We start from the raw sequence: 25,010 nt of genomic DNA, 5'->3' as shown, positions 1-25,010 counted from the left end.
ACAGCGTTTTTGTGCTTTAATTTCCAGCGCCTAGTGACACTGCAACCAGCGTAGAGATTTATTCCCATGCAAAACAGATTGACTTAGGGTAATTTGAATACTTTATGCATGGATAGATTCATTAGGAAAAGGAGGCAAGGCAGAACTATAAAAAGAACTAATAATCTTGCTAAAGGAGCTGTTAATTCCCTATAGCATTGGAGACACTTTCACTGAACGGGGAAAAGGAAGGTTGATTTTGCAGAGCCCATGCAGTCTCCGCAGGCAACCTCTGTTCTTTGTCCAGAAACAGATCACGGAGATGACTTCCTTTGTCTTCTCCAGAACCTTATTTAATGTGCTTGGACCATTTCTGGCTTTGTCAGCTTAGAACAGAGTCACAAAATGGTTGAGTTTGGAAGGGACTTCTGGAGGTGATCTTCTCCACCCCTGCAGCTCAAGTAGGGTCACCTAGAGCCAGTTGCCCAGGACCGTGTCTAGACAGCTTTTGAATATGTCTAAGGATAGAGACTCCACCACCTCCCCAGGCAACCTATTGCAGCACTCAGTCACCCACACAGTGGAAAAGTGTTTCCTGATGTTCAGAAGTAACCTCCTGTGTTTCAGTTTGTGCCCAGTGCCTCTGGTCCTCTAACTGGGCACCACTGAAAAGAGCCTGGCTCTGGCCTCTGTGCACCCCTCCCTTCAGGTATTTATATACATTGGTGAGATCCCAGATTGGTCTTTGCTCCAGCTTTTCCCCCAGTCTCTGGAATGTAGTGATTCAGTCAAAGGCTTTTTCAAAGAATGTGTTTCTGCCCATCAGACGTGTGGGAGTCTTGTGCTTTCTGCCGGCACCTTCTGCCTTGGCCCAAGTCTAGCGCTCTCCCACAGTGGTACCAGTAACACATGCTTTATGGTCTGCTGCACGGTGCAAACAGATAGAGCTAAATTGGCTCCTTTGGAAAAAAGCTGAGAAAACCTGGTTGCCTGCAGTTTGTCTGTCAGGCTTTTTGCTTCTGAAGCGACTGTTGTTTCATAATATTCCAGTACTACGTAGGAGTTCCAGCCATATATTTGGGACACCCTGGTGCTGTAGCAATGTAGGTACCATACTGATACAAAGAGCAGCAACCTGAATATAGCATGAGAGAACAGAAAAGGCTAGGGCAAAAGAAAGCAGACGCCAAAAAAAAAAAAAAAATTGTGTGGCAGGACTACATTTTAAAAAAGAAATATCAAAGCCTCCAGAAAACTAAGTGGGAGTTAATTTTCTGCCCCTTTTTGTGTGTGTGCGTGTGTATATTCATCGCTTTAAAATTTTATTTTCAGGGCATTTAGGAATGTGGCTGGTACTTCATGATTGTTTTCCTGTGATAGAGACATATTTATTATTCATTGCAATAATTACTGTGTAATATTTTATACTAAAAGTTGTTCACATTGCACAATCAGGAAATGCTTAGGAAGCGGCTGATTTAACTGTTCTATTTTTAACCCTGTACCAAATTATAGTGAACAGTGTTAGCGCTTTTATACTCATAGCATTTAGGAAGCTGTTCACCATCACACTGGTCAGTACCTTCTCATGAAACTTGCAATTTATTTTTCCAGAGCTTCTGCGCATAAATTGTTTATAAAATAAGATTTTCACCCAGAATTTTAGTTACTGTGTGCTGTTTCCAAGGGGACTGTGTTTCAGGATTCTCCTAATGCTTTTATCACCCAGCTTCTCTGATCAAGAAAGTAATTTATTGCTGATTGCAGAACTCTTGAACTCAGTCTGGCAGCTGCAGTGTGAAACTTCTCTGATCCAGTCTCCTAGTTACTTATTTACATATAATTTGAAATGATTTTCAGGGCTGTTTGAAAACCTCTTGACATTGCATTATCCATTTTTCAAATCTTATGGTGATTTGTTTTTTCCTCTCTTTGTATTACAGATAACAGACGAGTAACTTTGGAAAGGTCTCGTTCTCGCCACAACGGAACAATTGCAGCTGTATGATTCTTCTGATGCCAAAGAATTAGTGAATTGTTTTATTTACAATTAAATGGATATACTTTGAAGAGTTTATCAGACAAATTGGCAATGATCATAAAGGAATACTGGTATCGATTAAATGAGAAGGTGTACAAATATTATGTATTTTAAATGCTATGGCTAAATAATCCACATACTGTATCTTATTACCCCAACTACCAAGATCTGTAAACAGTGTTGAACAGTAGGATATCTATCTTATTTTCTTATGTTCTTTATTATTTTTTTCCCCTTTTTTCTTTTTTTTAAAAGCTGGCAACTTACGTGAAAGGAGTTGGGGATTTCTAGGTTATGTTTTATTTGGGTAAGAAAATACAAATTTGTTGAAAGAATACAGCTGTGGATTCCATTTACAGTTCTGATTTGGACATGAAAGGAAAAAATAATAAAATTGTCTGTTAATAAATTCAGAGATGAGCTGGTCTACATTATCAGAATCTTTTTTGTAACCGTAAAAAAACAACGCATAGCCCCAGTCAGGTTGCTGAAAATCTTATCTCAGTGTAAAGCCTGGTGGATTCAGCTATTTTGGCTGCAAGTAGGATATACCACACATCTACGCTTTTGGTGACGTGAAGATGTATAGTTACTTATCACTGCTAAAAAAAATTTTAATAAAACAGAGCATAGGATTTTACCAAAATTAAATATCAAGGGCAGGATATGTTTTTAACTGTATCTAAGGAGGGATTTTTCTAATTATGCACTTATATATTCTTTATAAAGATATTTGGGGAAAAATATGATTGTCCTATTTTAATTATGCTAAAAATACCATTGTGTAGGTTTTTAGAGACACGCTACATTATGAAGTTATTCAGAACTGCCTCTGAGTTTTTCCTCTGTTTCTCAGGTAAACTATGTAGCGGGATCTCTCACCGGTGGATTTTAGTGCTGAGGGTTTAGCAGCAAAGAATAAATTTTCTACCTGGAGCACTATATAGCAGTGATCAATGATTGCAGCAGTCTGATTTTTCGGGAAGCTCCTCCCATTCTACTTTGTGTACAGGCCCCTTGCACTGCAGTACCTCAGGGGAGCGGTCAGTTCCGTAGCTGACACTGCGTACGTTCTGCCACTCGATGGGGAACTATGGTTCCCTTCTCGCCCCAGACTCTAGTTGAATGTACACGCTGGTTGGTGTTCAGGTCGGTCTTCACCATCCTTTTAACTAAAGGTTCATTGCTTCTCTGGATGGGATGGAGGATTTTAAGTGGGAGTTCCAGTGGAACTACCCATATGTTGCTCAGCTATGATATTTAAAAAAAAAAAAGGCATACTATGTAGTAGATGGCACTTGTTCTCAAATTATTATTGCTTTTCACTGATTGATGAATTATTATGAATACTTTTATTGCCTGGTGTCACGGGGAACTTTTTTTTTAATGTTATATAAAGAATATTTGAAAGGTAAGGTGTCACATTGTTTTCTGTGCACAAACTGCTAGCTCTAGAGGAGTATTTGATACTGGGGCAGTGTAACTTTGCACTACTGCTTGAGCCAAGCCTCTTTGTACAGTAGATTCTTTTTGCTTCTGTGGTAAGATACTCTTGAGACTATCTGACTAGTTTGGGATAATTCTCACAATTTCAAATTACAGTGATCAATATCCAATTAATGTAAGAAAAGATACAGCTCCTTTTCAATCTAGTATTGAAATATTTTTTTCAAAAAATCTGTCTTCAAAGGAAGCAGGGGTTTTGCCCATTGCTGTGTCTCTAAACATAGGAATACGACTGAAGCCTAGTGAAATGTGTGCTGTCAACTAATACTCTTCCTAAACTGTTCGGGGGTTTTTGTGGTTTTAGTAACAAACTAAAGACTTGTATGGTACGTCAGGAAAAGAAAATTGCACGCAGCAGGATTCTGTCTACCTGTTTATCAGTAAGAGATACAAAGAATCGTATCCTGTTTCACGTAAGGTCAACACCAACCTTGCATTGAAGCATAACTTTTTAAAATGGAACTAATAAATTTACAGTTATAAAAATGTGCTTAAAGTACAAAGCCAGTTTAAAAGGATTAGGTTCATAATGTCGGTATAAATTTGTACTACAATCAACAGTGTATTAGAATTCAAATTTTAAAATGAGCATTTTGCTGAGATTTACAAGTATTGGAATAATCTTTATATGTGAAAACTCAAAAGCTCACAACAGAATCTTTATACTGTAAGAAGTAATTATTAGTGCACGAGTTTTTCATTTCCATGGGTTATATTTTTTTGAAAGCTCTGTGAAAGCTGACTACAGATTTTCAAGAACCAAATCTTAGGGAAAAAAAAAAAAAGCAAATCCAAAATAACATCATCTGATGCTTCTATTTTACTACTATTTTTTTCGTATTTGAAACATTTATATAATTTAATGGACATATCTGTTAGAACAAAAGTGTCTTTCAAAGGAAAACTAGTTTAGAAGATAATTTATGTAAATATAGGGTGCTCGTATTTATGAAGTCTAAAATATTTTCTGAAATTGATGCTGGTCACTTTGTCTTTTGATAGTTTTTCAGTCTATATTAAATTGCAGATATTTTTAATGTTTTTATTATTGATCTAATTTTCAGAGGTGTCACATGTTTATCTAGAAGTGTAGAAGAGTAGCACCTTTTTCAGAAATGCACTTGCCTTATTTTCTAATTTTAAAAAATGAAATATATCAGTTAAATTATATTTGTATTCAGAGTAATCCCAGAAAGAAAATCGCTGGAGGGTTCATACATAAATTTCTTGCTAATTATGTTTCACTATGTGTCCTCTGAGACATTACGTTAACAATATACCAGCACATCTGTTTGCATTCACATTTTACTGGTTACAAGTACTGAAAAGGGTTTTGGTTTTGGTTTTTTTTATGATGTTACACTGTTTACATTTCTTAGTTTATTTAAGAGGAAGATAATCTTACCTTTGCAATGAATTGAACTAAATTTACAATTGACATGGGAATGAAATGTTTAAATCATATACAAATATACATCTCTGTTGTTTAACTACTGGCTGTACAGATCAGAAATGTAAAGACACTAGGCATTTTTTGCTCAAGTTTTATGCGGCTTACTGAGAAAAAAGTGCAACACGGTTTGTCATGTATGTTTGTTTGTGATTCAGCAAATATCTTTTCCCACCACATAAGTGATGTTTGGTTTAAGTGTTAATCATATTATGAACTGATGCTAAAGCCAAAACAAAATTAGTGCCTCAGAGGGCACTGACAAACAGCTTCAGGAAGTATTCCCAGAAATACTATTACAGAATTTGTTCTGGTTTTAGACAACCATGGTCAATATGAAAAATGTTATCTAAAATTATCTGTTCTTTCTTGAAAATTCAGATGCAAATGCAAGCATTCCCATAGTTCCCTTCTGTAGTATGCAAATAGTTATGAATATCTGTATATTTTTGCATTTTTGTGTGTGGTATATGTACTACCTCAGACGAATGCTGTAAAAAACATAATGTTTTCATGGTCTCTATCCAAACCACAGTTCATCAGTGACCTACTTTTAAATTCATCCCACAATATACAAATGGTTTGCAAAACTCTGAGAATCTGGCTGAGGTTTAGGTTTGGCTCTGGAAATCCTCCTATAGCTTTCATTGGGAAAACTTTGCAATGTTTGGCTTTTGCATCCCTCCGGCAAATCCTGCTTTGATGGGTGAATTTAGCACTTCCTATATTGAGAATGATATAGCTAGCAAATATTTAAAGCTGATAATAGTTATGTGGGAGCAAACTTACCTATATATGTAAATTGCTTCTTAGCCATTAAACAAAGGCTTGGCTGAATTATACTTTAATGTTTGCCTTCAAATTTCTGAGAGGTCAGGCGTAACAAATGCTAAGCGATAATGCAATGTAAAGCCCACCTCTTATGTGCCATACTGTATTTGCAAGTTATTCATTTAAAAATACGTATTGTAAGAAACCTCTCCATCTCTTCTTCGGCAGTATCTACAGACACGCCCACGCATGCACACAAAATGTAAATAAATAAAAAAAAAAAACAAAAAAAAAAACCAAGCAGATAAAGCCAAATCCCTCAGCTTCAGGTGTCTCCATTTCAGATCACATATTGCTTTTGTGCAAAAGAAAGGGAGTTGTGTAAGCCTGTGAATTCTGCAGTCCTGCAAGCTGTCACTCAGCACCCACTGATGTCATTAGAAGAATGTTAAAGGAGAAAGATTTGTTCTTGTAGTGCTTCTTTTAGCACTGTTTGAGGTGATACATATGCCACAGAATGTGAACAATAATCTCTTACAGTTTAGTCAGTCTGCTATCATGCACCATTTGGTTTCCCTTTTGGAAGTCATATGACTCCTGATGCCAAAAAAAAAAAAACAACAAAACAAACAAAAAAAAAAAGGTGACAAAAACTCATGCATTTCTATTTTTTAAACAGCTCTGTGTTTGTATGTAATGTTTAAAATAGGAATTTGATGAAATCACAGCCTGGCCATTGTTAATCCATGTATTCTGAAAACTGTAATAAAGATATACATAACATGATTTTGCTAGGTGCGCCAATGTTTTACTTGTTTATAATGCTTATTACCTATTGAGTGCCATCACCTCAAAATCTGGTTTTGTTATATGAAGTTATCATGCTGAAATTACTTTCCATTTTAGCTTACTGACATTTTATGGATCTCTGTGGGGGGGGGTTGGGGTTTGTTTGGGGTTTTTTATTGTGGTGTCCAGTATATTTTACTTGAATTTGGGGGAAAAGATGCCTTTTCCAATGGAGGAGCACTTCAAAAACAAAATAATCCAAAAAGAATATAATTTTAGAAACCCAACAATATATGTTGGTGATACCTTTTTATTTTTACAAAAATAACAATAAAAGGGAATCACTAAACAAGTTACATGGGTTCATATTTATTTTAAGTGGCTGGATTCCAGTACAGACTTTTTAAGACAGAGACATATTCTGTCAGACAGCTATTATTGGTGTTTTCCAAATTATTTACTTCACTTGGTCACAAAATGCTCTTAACAGAACAGAAACTTGACAGACCTTTACCTTCAAAAGTGTGTATTGCATCTTAAACAGCTTAATGGTGTCACCGTAACAGCCCGAACTGCACAACAGGATAGAGAGCGAGCACGGGATTTCTGCAGTAAGTACTTAAGGTTTTAATTGAATGGAATTCTGATAAATATGATCAGCCATATTGATTCAACACTCCTTAAGTATCTTCTTGTATGTAAAGCTACGCCAAAGGATGGTTGAAGGCACCATTTTATTTTTAGTGAACTGAACTATAGTTAGAATGCACTATCTGATATATGGTGAAGCAGTAGAGGTTTGTGTTCTTATGGGATTAACGTGAAAAACAAAAAATGAGAACTTTTATGTATGTAAATGCTATGATTGTCCTGATTAAGAAAAATATAGTAATGGTGTCATGCATATACCATATTCTTGTTCCTTATTTTGAGGTAAATGTTCTTGACTTTCCAGTGTGGGAGTCTGGGATTCCTGTCATCCCCTCAGATATTTTTGCTTTTGGGAGATTGGCAGGCAGAATTTGTCCTGAGACAAGTAGCAGGTACCTTAATACCTTTCTCAATGGCAATTATTTCTGTTGCTTCCTCACATGCTTGAGAAATCCTGTATGTGACCTTCAGATTGATAGCAAGTTATGGCGCTCTGCCACATAGATGGATTTCTTTCTTTCGTTTGGATTCTTTCTATAAATTCGAGCTATACTCCTCCCTTCTATTACTTCTTCTGGCCATCATCTCAAAATTAGCCTTTCTGTATTTTTTTTAAGGAAGTCACTATTACTGGGCTATAGTAAAGTTACAAAAACATTCAACTGATTTGCTCAGAATTATTTGTTGAGTACTTAATGGCCGTAATTAATCCTTTTCAATAGATGTCAAACTAAGACTAAGAAGAAAATTTCGAATAAGGAATTTTTTTTTTTTTTTTTTTTTTTTTTTTTTTTTTGCCTGTAGGCTGTGAGGAAACCCTAATTTAGTCCACTTAAATTCACAAGGTACTGAAAGCTGTTTATTTGTGTTAGCGTAGTAACGAGGCCAACCTAAGAAACCCATCTGGGAGGCAAAGGATATTATCTCAGGCACCATGCTAACAAAATCACACAGCGTTTTGATTTCAGCTGGCTCTCACCCCGCTTGCCCAGGGCACACGCAGAGCAGCCTCGCAGCCGCCTGCGGTCCGCTGCTGTGGATGGACTCACAGCAAGGCAGCGGTAGAGCCAGGTCTTCAGGCCAGGTTTTTCTAAGGGCAATGTGCCCAACTTTCTTCCATTGAAATAATTGATCTCTGAGTCTTAAGGGGCAAATTATCTGTGAGGCACAGATGACTGAAAAGCCCTGTGAGTCCTTATCTGCTTTTTAAAGTGCCTCAGTCCTTAAAAAAAAAAAAAAAAAAAAAAAAGACCTGGTCCCGGTAAGGCATTGGTTGGATCTGGTGTAAACTGATTCTAAGTCTCTGCTGACATTACACCAACCCCACATACCCAAGCCTCTGACCTGTGGAAGTTACTCCCGCATGTCCTGGTTTTGTCTGGGACGGAGTTGATTTTCTTCCTAATAGCTGGTATGGTGCTGTGTTTTGGATTTAGTACTAGAAGAATGTTGATAACACCCTGATGGTTTAGTTGTTGCTGGGTAGTGCTTAGACTGGCCAAGGACTTCTCAGCTCTGCCAGGGGCACAAGAAGCTGGGAGGGGGCACAGCCAGGAGAGCTGAGCCCAACTGGCCCCAGGGCTCTGCCAGACCATAGGACGTCATGCTCAGTAGAGAAACTGGGGGAAGAAGAAGGAAGCGGGGGAATGTTCGGAGCGATGGCATTTGTCTTCCCAAGTCACCATTACATGTGATGGAGCCCTGCTGTCCTGGGGATGGCTGAGCACCTGCCTGCCCATGGGAAGTGGTGATTGAATTCCTTGCCTTGCTTTGCTTGTGTGCGTGGCTTTTGCTTTCCCTATTAACCTGTCTTTATCTCAGCCCCCGAGTTCTCTCACTTTTACTCCTCTGATTCTCTCCCCCATCCCATTGTAGGGGGAGTGAGCAAGTGGCTGCATGGGGCTTAGTTGCCAGCCGGGGTTAAATCACGACCCCACAACATGCAGAGATATATGTTTTCAAAGAGTGTTTGATGGTACAAGGATGACTTGAGAAAGAATTGTCAGGCTGGCGATTCTGTGGCGATGGAGATTCATGTCAGGCTGTTACTGTTGTAGTACTTTACTGCAGGGTATTTGCATCACCAGCTCTGAAGACTCTTCCATTTGTGGAAGAAATTGTTAATGATCACAGTGTCTCAAACATTCTTTATCTGCTGGAGTATTAAAAAGGGAAAAGGATTACTTTGAGGAGATAAAAACAGGTGCTAACCAAAGGTATATAGTGTGGTACAGGATCAGTCAATTTAAAGAACAGCAATATTTGCAGATGACAAAAAAAAATACAGACTAAATAAAAAAAATAATGAGAAGTCAATGACTGAACTCACTGCCATGAAGAGAAATGAGATTACAAAGGCACAAGTAATGACAAACCTGTAAAAAGGCCTTTGCACTACATGTAATGAGTAGTACTAAAACCAAACAGAAAAACAGGCGAGGCAAATTTGCCTACATGCGCTTGGCACTGTGCAGAATAGATTTGAAATGGAGCTGTTATACTTTAATGAAGACTGGGATTTTGAAAGCTGTGGTAACATAGAATGGCAAAACGAAAATTGCGCTTCCAGAAATATTTCAAAATTCTGTTAAGCCAAGAAAGATGTAATTTAATCATAGGCGAAATATGTGTCAATGTAATATGTATTTTACCTGAAACTAACTAAAATCTCTTCCAATAAGCTATAGTTTTAATTCAGTGAACAGTAATGTGAGCAAGACATAATGAGTTTCAAATAGTACTTAAAATAGAGTAACGCAGTGTTTTATATGGCTTCTTGTACGTCTAGGTGACGGGTCTTGAAAGAGTCGTGGCATCTTTTTCTTAGAAGATGCACTTGCAAACATTAATAAAATCATTTTTATTTCAGGTAGCATAAAAAAGTTAAAACTAAGAGGGTTCTTACATTTCAACTGAATATATTTCTGTGTATTTTGCTCTCCGTTGCATTTCACTGTCCAGAATTGTGCTCAAATTCTTGAGTGCTAAGAAATGACGATGAGGCTTGCAGGCTGCCTAACTGCGGAAGTCTGCCAATGTGTTATTTCTGGGGGAAGAGAGGAACTTGCACTCTTCCAAGCAGTCTGCCCGATGAATAGCCTTTTTGTGAAGAGTTTTGAAGCAGGAGAATAAACTGATAATGATTGTGATTTTTTTTTTCCCTCAAAGAATTTTAGCTCATCACAGGATATTGTTGCCAGTTAAGAATAAAGCTTTGTAGCAATAGTAGTAGCGTTGCAATACAAGTCAGTAGTCATGGCATCATTAAGTCTAAATAAATATTTTACTCCCTGTTCACGAAAAGTGTAAAATCGAAAAGTATAAACTGCTGGGGTTAGACAGTTCTATGGTGGTGATAATGCTTTCTTTTACTTTTTTTTTTCCCCAGAAAGTAGTCGGAGATGATTTGAAATGCTTTGAGCTGTGTCCTTCTAGTTTTCACTTTTTTGAGAAAAATTGTTGATGTAAAACATCTCACCATCAAATGAAAAGCAGAAAAAGCTGGCATTGAATTATTATAGCTGAGAAACACTCAGGGGGGAAATATACAACTGGTGAATGAGAAGGATGCGAAAAGAAGATTCACATCAGTAAAACGGGGACTCCTCTTTCTTCTGTTGTAGTTTTCACTTTTTAACCTGGTCTTGCCCCAGTGAAGACCCAAACCACACACAAGGTTGGCTTGAGCGCTGGGCCTCTGCAGGAGGTGTCTGAGCAGGCAGACCTCAGTTCCCACCAGGCTGTGCTCTGGGAAGCCCTCCTACCTGCCTTCGGAGCGGCGCGGGAGGCGCGTGTTGCATCTCGATTGGCACATCTTGGAAAGGAATTTTAGAAAGCAAGCTGCTGCTGTAGGCCAGCTCCCAGCCATGCGGGATGCTGCAGCGGGGGAAGGGAATGCTCTTTGGTATTTTGGATGCTTGCTGAGAGGCAAGGAGCTGGTGCTTCCTCCAAGTCACAGTTTTGCGCTGCAGGCCCAGGCAGGCATTGCTGCAGCAGTTTGTTTACATGTTTCAGCTTTCTTTGCACCGTCAAGGTTAGGAATAATTTAAAAGAAATTAAATTGGTGATTTTTTTAGTTATGTTTGAACATTGTGGAGGAATTCTGTGCAATACCAGAGCCCCATGTATAGATACAGTATAAAGGTGGTGGTGATGGTCCTTTGATTCTGTTCTTAACCGACCTGCTAACCTAGAGCAAGTAATTCCAACTTTAACTTCACCACTGTTAAAGTAAAGGTAGATTAGCAAAATTTGCATGAGATTATGCTGTTACCAGCTTGATTTTTGAAAGGTTGGCAAAGAAATTGTTCCTTGCATTGACTAGATAAATTGGTCCAAATTCCATTTTGTCTTCCCTCTCCTAGGTAAGACATTAGCAGATTTCTGTAGTTAAGTCTGCAAACCCATTTGCATTCCCTCAGCACTAACACCTGTAGCACTCTGAACAGTGCATTGCAGTGGAAAGGAAAAAATACTGAAAACAGTCATGTACTCAGATGAAATAGGACAAACACATTTTGCTGTTACGACCTGCGTGTGTTATTTGAAGCAAAAATTCGTATTGATTCACTTTAGATACATAAGTTTATCACTGTGGTGTTGCTGCTGTAATGATATGCAAGTGTCTCTATCACATACACAATATGTTGCACAATGTTAATGGGTTCTGTATTGATCGACTCAGACCACGATTCCTCAGAAGCAGTAGGAATTCTTAAAGCCTGATGCAGATGCTGGAATGTGATTATGTTATGATGGAATGGAGCTTATTCAGCAATCCTGTGATTATTAAGGTAATGAGGGTAATTTATAGCCTCTTATGACCTACTGGTACCAGAAGCTAAAATGCAGGTGTTAGAGGAAACAAAACGCTACCTCAAGAGCTAATAGACACAAAAGCACATCAATTTTTGTTAGGTAGTGATAAGATACAAAATGTAGCCTGTGAGCCTTATAGAGAGCCTTAATTACTTCATATTTGGATCTTTAGGTCTGGTTAATATGCGAAGCCAGACATCCAAACTGCTCTTCAGTTTAGTATTATTAGAGCAGTTACCCAACATATTACTGTAATGTTTGTGTGTACCACAGTCAATCATCTGGATGCTGCTGTGGAGGTTATGCACAGTAAGCCTGGCTCTGCTGATCTCATGAGACTGCATGAAATAAATGGCAGCTTTTCTGTGGACTTCAGAATCATTCCCCATCTATATGGCAAATTGTAGTTATCCATAGCTATGATTTTAACGAAAGATAAGTTCTCCATCAAAAGCAAAGTTTCTTCATATAAAAAACTTCCCCACCATCTGCAAGTGCTCACGTAAATATTTAACTTCATATAAGTTTTGATTCTTGAAGCATGATTAAATTTTTTTTAAAAATGGATAATATCAGTTGTATGAGTTTATTGAAATCTGTTGCTTTCTTTAGTACCCTTTATATGCTGATAGAATATGTGGTTTTTTACGAAAGAAATTTTTTCATCTCATTAGTTCCTAAATGTAACTGGTTCCCTGCATTTAAGTACTCATATTCTGAAGCTTAAAGGTAAGCTTAACTGTGGTATCAGGTGGTTACAAATTATTTTATAAACTCTTTTATCACAAAACTGGGCATGGATTCTGTTTGGAAGAAAATATTTCCAAGTATCTAGTTCCTGTGAATTTAACTGAACATAATGGAAATGTCTTTTGAATCATCTGCATTCTGTTTGCACAGTAGTCACTTAACAAAAATGAATAATCTGCAGTCACTCGCAAAAACATAACTTAGTAATTGCTTTATTACAGCATTGCTACCCAACTGGATATTCAAAGTTTACATTGGTAGAAAAGAGCTATCCCCAGCTGAAGTGAGTGGGAGACAAGCATCTAACTTTTTATTAGTGAAGGATCGACAAAAAAAGGAAGTGGAACGGTGATAATCAGCTGTCAGTCTCGGCTCTCAATCATACTGATAAAAATGTCTCAAGGAACTTAATGATTTACACTGGAAAGCAACATTTGGTATCATGAATAATGCCAAAAAAAGGATAGGAAAGAAATAATGAGGAAGAACGAAATACATATAAAATAGTGTTATAAAGTGATTTATGAAAGCTGGTGTTTCATAAAGTAATGAAAATGCGTAAAATGCCTCAAAGAGAAAACATGGAAATGGGTAGCACAGAGGAAAAATGTCCATTAAGGAAGAAAAGGAGCAAACTCCCAGCAGATGGTTAGTTTTAGCATCTAACACAAGGTGTTGCTCAGCTCTCATCCTTCGGTTTGCAGTACGAAGTGCCAGCATGTTCGTCCCTAAGGTTAATAGTGTTGCACAGCCTGCGAAAGGTGCCAACGTGGGGGACGGTCAAAGGGTAGGGGTTAATTTGCTCAGCCAGCCAGAACTGGGTTCCAACAGGCTAAATTGCTTTTTTTAAAATAATAACCATTATTTTCTTGCCCGCTGAGATTTGGTGGTCATCTTTAGGCATTACTGCCACAGGGCTTCGCTAACAAAATTCAGCCTGTATCTCTGTAAAGCGGACCATATACCAGCTGTGTCTTAAGAAATCACTTAAGAAATGCAATAAACAAGCAGACATAACTTAGAAAAAGAGGTTTCTCTAATGCCGCTTTACAATATTTAAAGCTAAATTTAGTTTAGAGGATGCTTCTAAAATACAAGGTGGAATTAGATATCTGACTTCTTAAAATGTGGAAACAGGAGAAGCTGCTTTGCCACCGAAATACTTCTGCAGTCTAAGACTTCTGTACCTGCTGAAGTGAGGTGACTTAGCGCTTTTTTAAACTAGAATTTTTCATGAATATGATAATCACAAACTGGAGTAGACACAAGTTACCAAAGGGGACAAGAACATAGCTATGCTAAATAATTCAGCAAAAACTATTTCAGGTGCTTCTGGGGGCTTTTTGCATCTGTCCTTGTATTTTCTTCCTAAATCATTTCATTTCTCTAATCTTACTTTTACAGCAGCAACCATTTAAACAAGCACTAAATCATAGGCAGTATAATCCCTTTTACACAAAGGAACAATTTAAAAAGGATAAACTTCATTTTTATGGGTTTCAGTGAACTGTATCAGGGAAGTGTTGTCTTTTCCCATTCATTTAGCTACTGTGTTTGCCTTGAGCTTCACAATGTGTTTTGCCCTGTAAAATCTTGAGTGGTCTTGATGCCTGCACTTGGCAAGGAACTGACATAGTAGATAAAAGGTCCCTTGATCTGTTCCCTTGCGTTGCCCAACAAGTGATTCACACTTGCAGCTACTTATCTATGAGCTACGCGGACTCAAATTTGAGGGTCAAGCACAATTTCTTGTGAAGCAAAATTTATAATGCTAGATGTAAGTAAACCGAACTTGGAATGCAACAAAAATGCATCTGTTGAATGCTATCTTTGCTGTCTTTGGTTTGGTTGGACTGTTAGAAAATTTTGGCCTTTGAATAAAATCTATTTATGTGTATTATTCATATACCTGGTAGAAAAGTTATGCCAGGATTAGTCAGATATGGCGTACTGCTAGGTTTATTCACCTAACCAGGTTCTTGTTGTCGCTCAATAATTTCACCATTATTGGTTTTCAGTTTGAGCCAGATCGTTGAACGCTGTTATATCTGAGGAGAGGTGTACCCAGCCAATTTCAGCTAATGTGTGTCATTGATCAAGACAGGTAAGAATTGCTCCCTACTGATGTAGTTAAGCAGGGGAAGCCTTTCATGTAAATTCTGCTGTGTGAGCAAAACGATATTTTTACTGTAGTAAGTTATTCAAAGAACATACCTTAGTAGTTATTCAGGGAACCAAATTATATAAAACATAAATCTGTCATCGTGAAGTTATTTTTCTTACAAAGTACACTTGTTTTCCTACATTAATAAAGCGTGTGCTCCTAATGAAGACATAGCCTGCAATTTTGGTACAGTCCAGTACCAACACAGTCATAATTTTCTCGCATTTTGATTTTAATCAGATTTCTTTCATGGAAGATCTGTTGCAGGTGCCTGACTCTAAAAAGGAGCAGATGTGAAAGATCAGGTAGGATCTGATGCCTAATTTAAACCAAAAGGTTTCTGTTGAACTTCAGATTATTTTCATCTGTGGAGCAAATTCTGAAATCTTCTGCTTTCACCCCATGTTTCAACCAGTGTTATATCAATGAGTTTGTCTCTCTCCACATAATTTCACTTGCCACTGTGGTGGTTGCCCTTTGCATAGCAGAAAATTGCAGTTCCCGGTGAACATCTGTACTACACATTTGGAGACTGGAGAAGCAAGGAATATCCCACGGAACGTGGGGGAGAATTTTCCAAAGAAACAAAATTCAGCAAGCCAAAACAGTGAGACTAGGTCCTCATAATTTTCATGGAAGCAGCCATCTTCACTCATACAGGTTCTCCACCCTGATGAAGCCCTACACATTAGTATGTACTTTTAAAACATACTTCACTTATCTCTGCTCTTTGACAAATGGCTGTTACCTGAGGCGCAGAACTGAACAAGGATCTTAGCATGGCAGAGTTCTCATCCATATGGCTTCCTGTGCTTCTTTTCCTACAAGCTGACACTCTTTTGCAATGTAACTGTTTCCTCTTTCTCACTCTCCAGAATCATTTTGCGAACCGGTGAGGCTGAGTTAGCTACAGTGCAGAGAAATAGTCAGCATTATGGACATCTCTTGAGGAGGCAGAATTGACCATAAGGGCGACTGACAAAAGCGTCATTAGTTTATTGATGCAGCGTGCTAGGAAACAGAACATCGTGTCCTAAATGTGGAGGACTTTCTCCTTCGTGCAAGGGAGACGGCAAGGTAAATACTCATGGAGGGGTGAGAGGATGTATGCTCGCTATGTCAGTGAGCAATGACAAGAATTTTATTCATCAGTGATGCAAGGGTGAAAGAAGCAGAGGTTTGTATTTCTCAGAAGGCATTGCTTATTCTGGCAAAATGTAAATACATCAATCTATAACTGCCCAGCAGTGTGTGATGTGAATAATTATTTTGGCCCTAATTCATTTTTGGTGCAATTCAACATTGGTGGTATTAAAATCCAATCCTTTAACTATAGGTTTTCTCTCCCCCGGAGGAAGCGGTCCCGTCTGGCTGAATGCCCTTCTGAGAAAATCTTCTCGGTAAAGATTAATCTTATTCAGAATGTGTCAGTGTTAAATGTATCTAAAACCACTGTCTTACTCTAAAACTAGTATTTTTATACCTGATGCTGGGCCCAGCCTTTTTGCAACATTACGACATCATATAAGGCAACGAATGAAGTATCCAGCACAGAGACTGATTAAAAAGTTTCCCATATAGCTTCTAGCTGGTTGCAATTTAGAATATGAGTTGCTATACTGAGATGCTGAAAACTGTAAACAGTATTTGCATTTGTTATGAATATTTTGCATAACTTTAAGGATGTTTTCTTTACCCCAAGTGGGTCTGTTTTGAGCCCATAATGTACTGTGAAGTTTCAGTAACACAGAAAAATTTGTTGAGCACAAACAGGCCAGTATCACAGCAGACGTAACAGCATTCAAGCAAAGAGTGTTTTGCATCAAGTATGTGTATACATTTGCATTTTTGATGCAAAAATCTACTTAATCAGCACTGCAAATGAAGCCCATAACTGAGGCAGTGCAGAATTCTATGAAATTGAAAAGTTCTGTGTAATTTCTGAAAAACAAAGTCTATTTTGCACAGCTCTAACTATAGCTAATATTTAAACCAATTTAATCATTGGTGAACTAACATGGCAGAAATACTCTGAACTACTTTACCATTGTAAGTTTTTAATGTCCTTAGCTCTGTGGAGTATGCTTTTTTTTTTTTTTTAACATTTCTTAATTAAACATTTATCCTATTTAATTGCTAGGAAAAGGAAAAGCAGAGAAAGATTGAGATCTGAATTTTAAACATCATCATTTTAGGCATGTTGATTTTTGTTCTCAGTTTTAGATGCTTAGGGAATTATGTTGGGGGAAATTCAGCACACAAGACTCCTGTTGAAAGCCAAAGGTGTTGCAGCTTTTCACCTAAGTCAGTTGGGTGTGTCACAACTGAGATATCTGTTCTAGAGATTTCTACACAAATGCGGTCTATGATTGCTCTCCAGAGTTGCCTGAGAATTCCAGAGTTTTATTGCCAGAATTCTGAATTTTGAAAATGTTCTTCTCTCCAGAATGGGTTATGTTTTCTAGCGTTTTTGAGTCAGCAAAAATCGGTCTTCTGAGATGGATACTGCCTGGAAAAGGGAGTAACCTCCATCCCAAAGCAGCTTTTAATCCAGCTAATAGTTATGTTCAACTGTTATTTCTTTTGGATATTTCTTCCTTACACAATTCTCCTTGCTAGTGTTGACCGATTTTTAGTGAACAAGTGTCTACCACCATTTAGTCTTACCAGAAGACTGACCAGGCTATGCAAACTAAACAGTGGTTTTATACCTAGTCTCAGTCTCACCTCCCTGACATGAGGTGGTTACAGGTGTATGTAAACTGGCAAGGACTCCTCCTGCAGGCAGATGGCTACCATTTTTCTCTACTGGCCAACAGAAAGAATTTCTTGCTTGGTCTCCAAAAAAGAAAGAGAAAAAAAAAAAAAAAATCCAAGTTTTTTAAACTGAGATTATAAAATAAAAGTGAATGTCAAGGTAGACTCAAAGGAAAAGTTTATTTTTAAGTCAGTAGTGTTTTTTTTCTTTTTTGCATTAATGTCAAAATAAAAGGAGAGCCTTCTTTCACAAAGTAAGGGGAGAACTGCTTTGTCAGTGACCTTGTATCAGGAGGATTTCTTGTGTAAAAGGTTTAAGACATTTTACAAATACTGGAACTGTTGTAACATGTTTTAAATCCTATGCTTGCGATTTTAGGGGTTGCATTTCTAAACAATGTAGTAAGTCAAAATAGGGAATCTCAGTCAAATGTCAGGCTTCTTGTCTGTAAGGTATTTCCACTCTTAAGTGTAGTGCAGAATGTCACTGTCATTCCAATTAGGGCATCTGATTGGTATTAAATTTGTTTTATTTGACATACTGCAATAATTTTGCTTCAAGCCAGACCTTCTATACAAGATACAGAAACACCACATAATCACAGCAGACATTAAGGCTAATGGTGCAAAAGACCTGTAAGAATGTGTAAAGTGGAAGAAAACAGCTTTCTAATTTTTGCAGTGTTTCAGCTATATTTGTTGTAACAATACTAAAAGATACTTTAGGAGAATACAGAGATTTAAACCGTGTCATCTACATTCATGTTTTCCTGGTTTACTGCACATTACTATTATCCTTACACCTTTTCCACGTAAGGGCATCCATATTTAACATGTAACTCATTTGTCATTGTACCTTCTTTGCCTAGAAATGTAGGAAGACAAAATTTAAGGCAAGATTCTTAACGTTAGTCCCTCTGTTTTTAACTGGCTTCTGAACTGGTCTTGTAAGGCTTTGGGAACCCCAAATTAGTCACCATAGTAGTAGTAGCTCTCCTTCGCTGTATGGATTCATTAGCTTATATGCTGAATTCATCTAATCAGCTGGAGAATGGTCGCTGGGAGTGGAACATCTGTACAATAGTCTCAATCCTTAGGCTGAGAGGCATTTGCAAGTGACTTACTTTATTCATGGATAAAGGTGCAGGAAGAGGATCCTGAATGCTGGACAGATGATGTTTGGCTTGGTCTTTATCTTCTCCTAACTGGCATGCAGAATCTTTATCTGACTATCTGACAATGGGTCAAACCATCAACAGTCAAATATACCTTTGGTGCCTTATGGGAAAATATTTGGCGAAGTATTTGAGAATCCCAGTGGTTTGCAGAGACATCTGCAGGCTTGTTTGCAGTTTTGGAAGCGAGGCTAAAGGCTGAATGGGCTTGAGACGGAACTGCTCTTCTGCCTGCCATTGTAGGCCATGCAAATTAAGCATAAGATACGTTGGCAAGGCACTGGGGAAGAAACAGCAGAAGAGAAGAGGAGGAAGCCTCCATCAACACTGTCTGTTTTTATATAAATAGACTTTTCTCTCTCTGCCTGTCAGTCAGACATCCTCCAGTAGATTCACATAAGAAACATTTATGCATGCCTAACTTAACATTTTACCTTGCTACAGTGCACTCTTATTGAAAAATAAGGCTCAGGTATTCCATTTGATATTAATGGTATGCAGTAATATGAGGAGAGGACAGTTGATGAACCAAAGAAACTCCTCAAACAAACACACACAGTTTTCTTTCCCACATTGACACCTCAGTGTAATTACACTGATAAGGGGACAACTGTCAAGTTTTCACCTGCATGACAGCTTTCTTGGGATCCCTTTCAGGCACAAACGTGGGTACCATTTCCATCATGGTGGGCCAGCAAGCTTCAGGAATTCCTTGGTAACAGAAAATGTTCTGGAACAGAGTGCTAGCAAACATTTGACTCTAAGGGATGTGAGAAAAGAAGGGTATTATACCTTGAGAATATTTATTTCGAAGTATTTGTAAAAGTAATTCCAGAAAAAGCCTCTTCCTATGTCTTGAAGTGAATGCCACAAAAGGAAATTTTCAGAGGATGGATTCAAATCTCTTCAAATATTTCCTGTAGTATTATTTATTACGCTGGCATTTGAGGAATTTTTTTTTTTTTTTTCACTTAGGGTGTCTTTGAGAACTTCATGCTGCTTTCCACGTTTTCAACTGATAACATGACATTCTCAGACATAATTTCTCTGAGATCTGGTGGTGGCCAGAATTTCAACGATCATAATCTTGAAATATTGACAAACTACAGTTATATCAAGTCAAGCAACACTTCCCTTTTCTCAAATGTGCAAGCCAAACTATGGAGCTCTAATGAACAGGCTGGTCCTTTAAGAGGCTCAGCTCAAATTAGAACCCAGAAGCAGTTCTCTTAGTTCAAAATTAGTTTTAATAAATCCCTGAGTAGAAGAAAAAGAATCTTACAAGGTGCAGTGCTTCCCACCACCACCACCATCAAGGGTACAACCATTGCTACCATATTTATCTGGGGCTAACAAGTCCTAACATTTAAAACTAACACAAGAAAATTGACAGGGCAAATGGAAAATTTCCAGTCTGGGAGGGTAGCACACACCCCAGAAGTTTAGTTTCCTTTGGCTATTTATGTTCTTTTCCACAAGCTCCCACACTTTTGTTTAAAAACAGTAACTGCATTGCGCTTTCATTCTTCCCCATATGAAGATTACATTTCAAATGTATTGCTGCTCTTTTTGTTGATCCTCAAACACAGGGTAATAGCAAGAACTGTAAGTGCTTGGGGTTTCCGTAGGCCTTTCAGTGAAGTTTAATCCTCAAAGCCAGGAGGGAGGCATTAGCCAGGAAGCCAAGTCTAAGACCATGAAGGTGTGTGTATTCCCATAGGTTGTATACAAACATAGTGGCTGTATTTGGCATTAGCGAGCCCTGGGAAAAACAATAGTGATTGTGTGAGAGAGGCATATACATAGGGGTCTGGGATTTCTCTGGCATGCCTTTCAAATTTGCTTGCATGAGCTTTACCTATCTGAATGCCTGTTAGTGCTTTGTTGCTAACTCTGAGGCTGAAAAATGGGCAGCAGTGTCCTGACCTGAGAATCACTCTGGGTGGCAGACATCATTAAGCCCAGTGTACTATCAGCCTTACTGGAAAACGGCATGCAGAGTCAAAGTTTTCTTGAGGACACAGCCCTATTGACTGCACTGTTCTTACAGCACTTAGCTGCGCTGAAAAGTCTTGCCAATACGTCTTGACCAGATCTGCCCCAAAACTCTTGAACTCCCAGTGAAAACAATACCTGTTTCTTTGGATCCTACTGAGCTTTTCTTTGCTGAGAGTATTTGGCCAAGCAATACACAGGCCATCTCAGTTGGCTGTAATACACTTGTAAGTGTATAGAGAAGGTTGTCAACGTGCAAGTATTAAACCATCTCATGTCCTAAGTGTTGCTTTCAGGCAAGGCTAATACCTGTGTAGCATGGCAGCATGAAAGCCTGCTATAAGAGCAGTAAGGGTTCTATGGTTGTTGGCTAGAGGTGTGTTTATGTTGCCTGCATGGTCTTTTGTTTGCATTCTGTTTCACCATGGTGAAGTTGGTCAGAGACCAGGGAAGTGCATGAGCTGGGGAGCAGAGCTGAGTGCTATTTGCATGGTATAGTATTACTGTTACTACTACACAGTTAACATAAAGTGCCAGGAGACTCCAGTGAAAGTGAGAGATCTAAGGTAGACAAGTAATCATCATTCTGGGAGAAGGAAGAGTTCCCTGTCCAGCGCAACCCAGTAATACATGGTCCCCCTAACTATGAAGGGTATGAATTGGAAGAGCCAGCAGGGGCACTGGGAGATTAAAACAAACAAAACCCTTCTTTATCCTTCTTTATACAGCTATTCCATAGTTTTTAATCGAAATGATATGTGGATGGTGCAAAGCTGCACCAGGAGCTGCTCTAATAGGGATAATAATAGTAATATATGCTGTAGATAAACATAACAAAACATCTTACAGAAAGTATGCATGCTCCTTTGTGATTTTGTGCTATACCTTTACGGACTTTTCCATAAGGATATGTATTAAATCTCGTATACTAAATATATGTCTAATTACTTGTATTTTTAGTGTCTGTTGACAGAATTTATTCCAGCAGCTCTACTTACTCATGTATGAGAGAAGATACTCTATTATCTACTGCATGCAAAGTCTACATCTGTTTTTGTTTCATTCTGCTGCCATGTAGCTTTAGTATAGCGAGTAGGAGTTACTTCATTCTGTCAGAACACATAATCATCCCAGGTTAATTCAGAACTTTCCTTCTTTCTCCTAGCATTACCCTTTTACATCCGTTGCTTCCTTTGTTTTGGGTCACTGGGCCAGGCTTACTGTCTTGTTATCAGAGTTTTACAGTTCACAGTCTGAAACCCCTCCAGTTCTTAACAGATGTTGCAGACAAGAGATATTTAACCACTAGTGCTGCACTGGTAGAGAGAGCCATCGTGACAGAAGGTGAAGAATTGCATTCAGAAATAGAAATGACACAGTAAGATATTTTACTAAGGCTTATCTTACAATTATTTGATGTTTAGAAAAACTACAGTGTACCTCTCCTCTGTTTGCCTTCAGTTATCTCTGGGATTCCCATCCCACTGCTTTTAGAGGCTCCAACCAGATGCAGCAAATAACTAATATTGCTCTAAATACTGTATTCCACAGTAGTGCTCTTCTTTCACGGAATTGTGTATCAGGTCTTGATCATCAGCCTGAGCAAAATGATGGCAGCTGCAAAGCCCCTGGACATTTGGTCTAATGCAGACTTTATCCAACTAAGTCTCTTTTGTAGAAGATGACTCTGAATCTTGACATCAGACCTGAAGCCCACTAAATCTGTGGGGAAGTTGATGAGTCCAAAATCCAGGGAGAATTTATGGCTGAAACTGTTTCTAATAATAGGACAAGAGACTCATTGTTCCTGTATAAATAAATGTGTCAACACACTTCTGTGTAATTTCATCAAAAGCAGTGGTAGGAGCTCCTTCCCGAGGGATGCAAGAAGTCCAAAGCATTTCATCTCCTCTGGATGTTGTCACTTTTTCACTGAACTTCTCTTTTACCATCCTATTCCTTTCCCTGTTTTTTCCTTTTTTTTTTTTTTTTTTTAAACATCATTATAGCTTAAATGCCAACAGACGTAAAACCTAAGATTTGGTTTTGTGGGCAAATATTTAGAAGTATGGATAGGTAGAGAGAATGGAACCACTATGTCAACCAGTTTTCATAATCATTCCAGCATAGATGTTCGCCATATGTTTCCATAACATTTAGCCAAGTTAGATCCTGAGCAGAGCCTGTGGACCATTAATAAAATGTAAGTAAATAGTAGTAATAAGTAATAAGGATCATTCAGAGCTGACCTTCCCTGGTGGCAGAGCTTAGCTATTCATAACCTTCTGGTAAACACAAACAATGAAACAGAGGAAGATGATATATGAGAAACAGGTGTAGCATCTGGGGAGCACTGTAGTCTCGAGCTGTTTGACATGCTCCTTACATCTGCATTTAATAGAAGAGTAGAAATTATTACTTATCTTGGCAAATTGGATACGAGAGGTAATTAGAATTGTATCCCCTTGAAACTTCATGAGCTTGTAAAATGAGTGACAGAACTCTACGTTTCCAGTTCATATATTCAAATATAGCTGGGAATTGCCATCAACATTTTAGTGAACTAATCTGTATAAACTTGAAAATATGTTGATCTTCAGGCTCCAGTTAGACTCGGACTCACTGCTGTTCACCAGTGCTGCTGTCTGATGGATCAACAGGCCAGCAAGTGGGGAACAACCTGAGATTCGAGAGACGTGGACTCAGTTTGCTGCTGTGCTGTAACCCTGGATATACAGACTGTCTTGGTGTGTTGTAACCTGATGGTGCGAGATCAACAGCTCTGAGGTAAGTACCTATGTTCCCGTGCAGCGAGGGGAATTAGCAAGTGGGGTTTACAATAGTCAGTACAAAGAAGGGACATCATCCACACTAGCCAATAGGAAATGATGAAGAGGAGGATGTATATTAAAACTGGAATTTCTTCCCAATTTGGGATTCTAGTCCTGGTTTGAGGCTTAGATCAGAACCTTAACTGGAGTTGAATAACTGTGTCATATGTCTCAATAATCATCACTATTTTCTCTTAATACACATCTAAGGAGGTATTTCTGCTTCTTCTATCTCCTTTCATATAATAACTTTGTGACCTTATCATTTTCTTGGGTGGGGGAAATAATCTTCCCAGAAGCAGGTGGTAGCATTGTATTAGCTTTGTGCTAGCATTCCTCTGTAGTACTCTAGGCTCATGTTCATGTTTCCTACTCCATGGAGTATGCTTATTCCACACTTTATTTTTCTCTCTGTAAAATGTACAGACAATCCTTACAATCGTTGAACCACTGTATTACAAGAAGCCCTAACCAGCTGCTTTTACTCTGGCAAGCTGCTATGCTTGCTGTGTTTCCCGCAGAGCATGATAATGCATGTAAAGTATGGCCAGGAAAAGCCCCCTGGGATGGATGACATAGAAGGGACCGACAGCCTGAATGGGTTTAGGTGTGTGACACCCGTGCTGAGCCTCCGAGTCCAGTAAGAGGCAGTCTTAAGTGTGTGGTCCCTTTCAAGTATGAGGAAACGTAGACTTCTACGCACTGTAGACACCACAGTGATCACCAGTGTTAGGAAAATAAATGGAATAAAGGGTGTGGATTTTAAATATATGAACTACAGCAGATTTCACTTCTAGTTGTGACACCGTTATACCCTTACAGTCAGGGAAAAGCTTATGCCGTTGTGTCAGTGTTGTCTCTGTTCTATAGATAATTTCAGACTCTAGTGCATCTACTCTGGCACCTTTCACAATTGTCTTCTCCATGGACAAATGTGAATTTTAACTACATTTCCTGAAGCTATTCTTGGCCCCCTATTTCCCTGATTTTCATTAGAGCATCTTCAGAAAAAGGATGGAGGAAAAAGAAGAATGCATTTACTGATTGTCCTGACCGTTCTGAGTAAAGCAAAGCATGAGCAGTCACAGAGGGGACGTGTTTTGCCCACTGTCCATTTTCCAGTTCTGTGTCTATTGTTCCATTAAATCTTTAATGCAAAAGCTTCATATGCTTATCTGCTTGATTAAGTATACACTATCTTCTTTCATCTTCATCATTAAACTGACAGTAATTACACAAAATTGAATGCATGACCTGTAAGTCTTTGCCCCAGTAAGTATACCAGAGAAAGGCTGGTTATACTCTCATCTGCTGTCATCAAAATTACAAAGAT

At 38.4% G+C, this 25,010-nt stretch overlaps 1 protein-coding gene across 2 annotated transcripts in view; it reads left to right on the top strand.

Moving 5' to 3' along the window:
- DIAPH2 (diaphanous related formin 2) overlaps positions 1 to 6,042 on the top strand; it is a 226,087-nt gene extending 220,045 nt beyond the window's left edge. For both annotated transcript variants that reach the window (XM_035898413.1, XM_035898420.1), the window contains exon 26: positions 1,923 to 6,042. In XM_035898413.1, the coding sequence (XP_035754306.1) occupies positions 1,923 to 1,987 (65 nt within the window). In that variant the 3' untranslated portion in view covers positions 1,988 to 6,042. The remainder of the gene's footprint in view (positions 1 to 1,922) is intronic.
- The last annotated feature ends 18,968 nt before the right edge of the window (positions 6,043 to 25,010 follow it).

Source organism: Egretta garzetta, unplaced genomic scaffold (genome assembly GCF_000687185.1).
Source record: "Egretta garzetta isolate BGI_Z169 unplaced genomic scaffold, ASM68718v1 scaffold220, whole genome shotgun sequence".
Lineage (NCBI taxonomy): Eukaryota > Metazoa > Chordata > Aves > Pelecaniformes > Ardeidae > Egretta > Egretta garzetta.
This window is presented reverse-complemented; position numbering and strand designations above follow the sequence as displayed.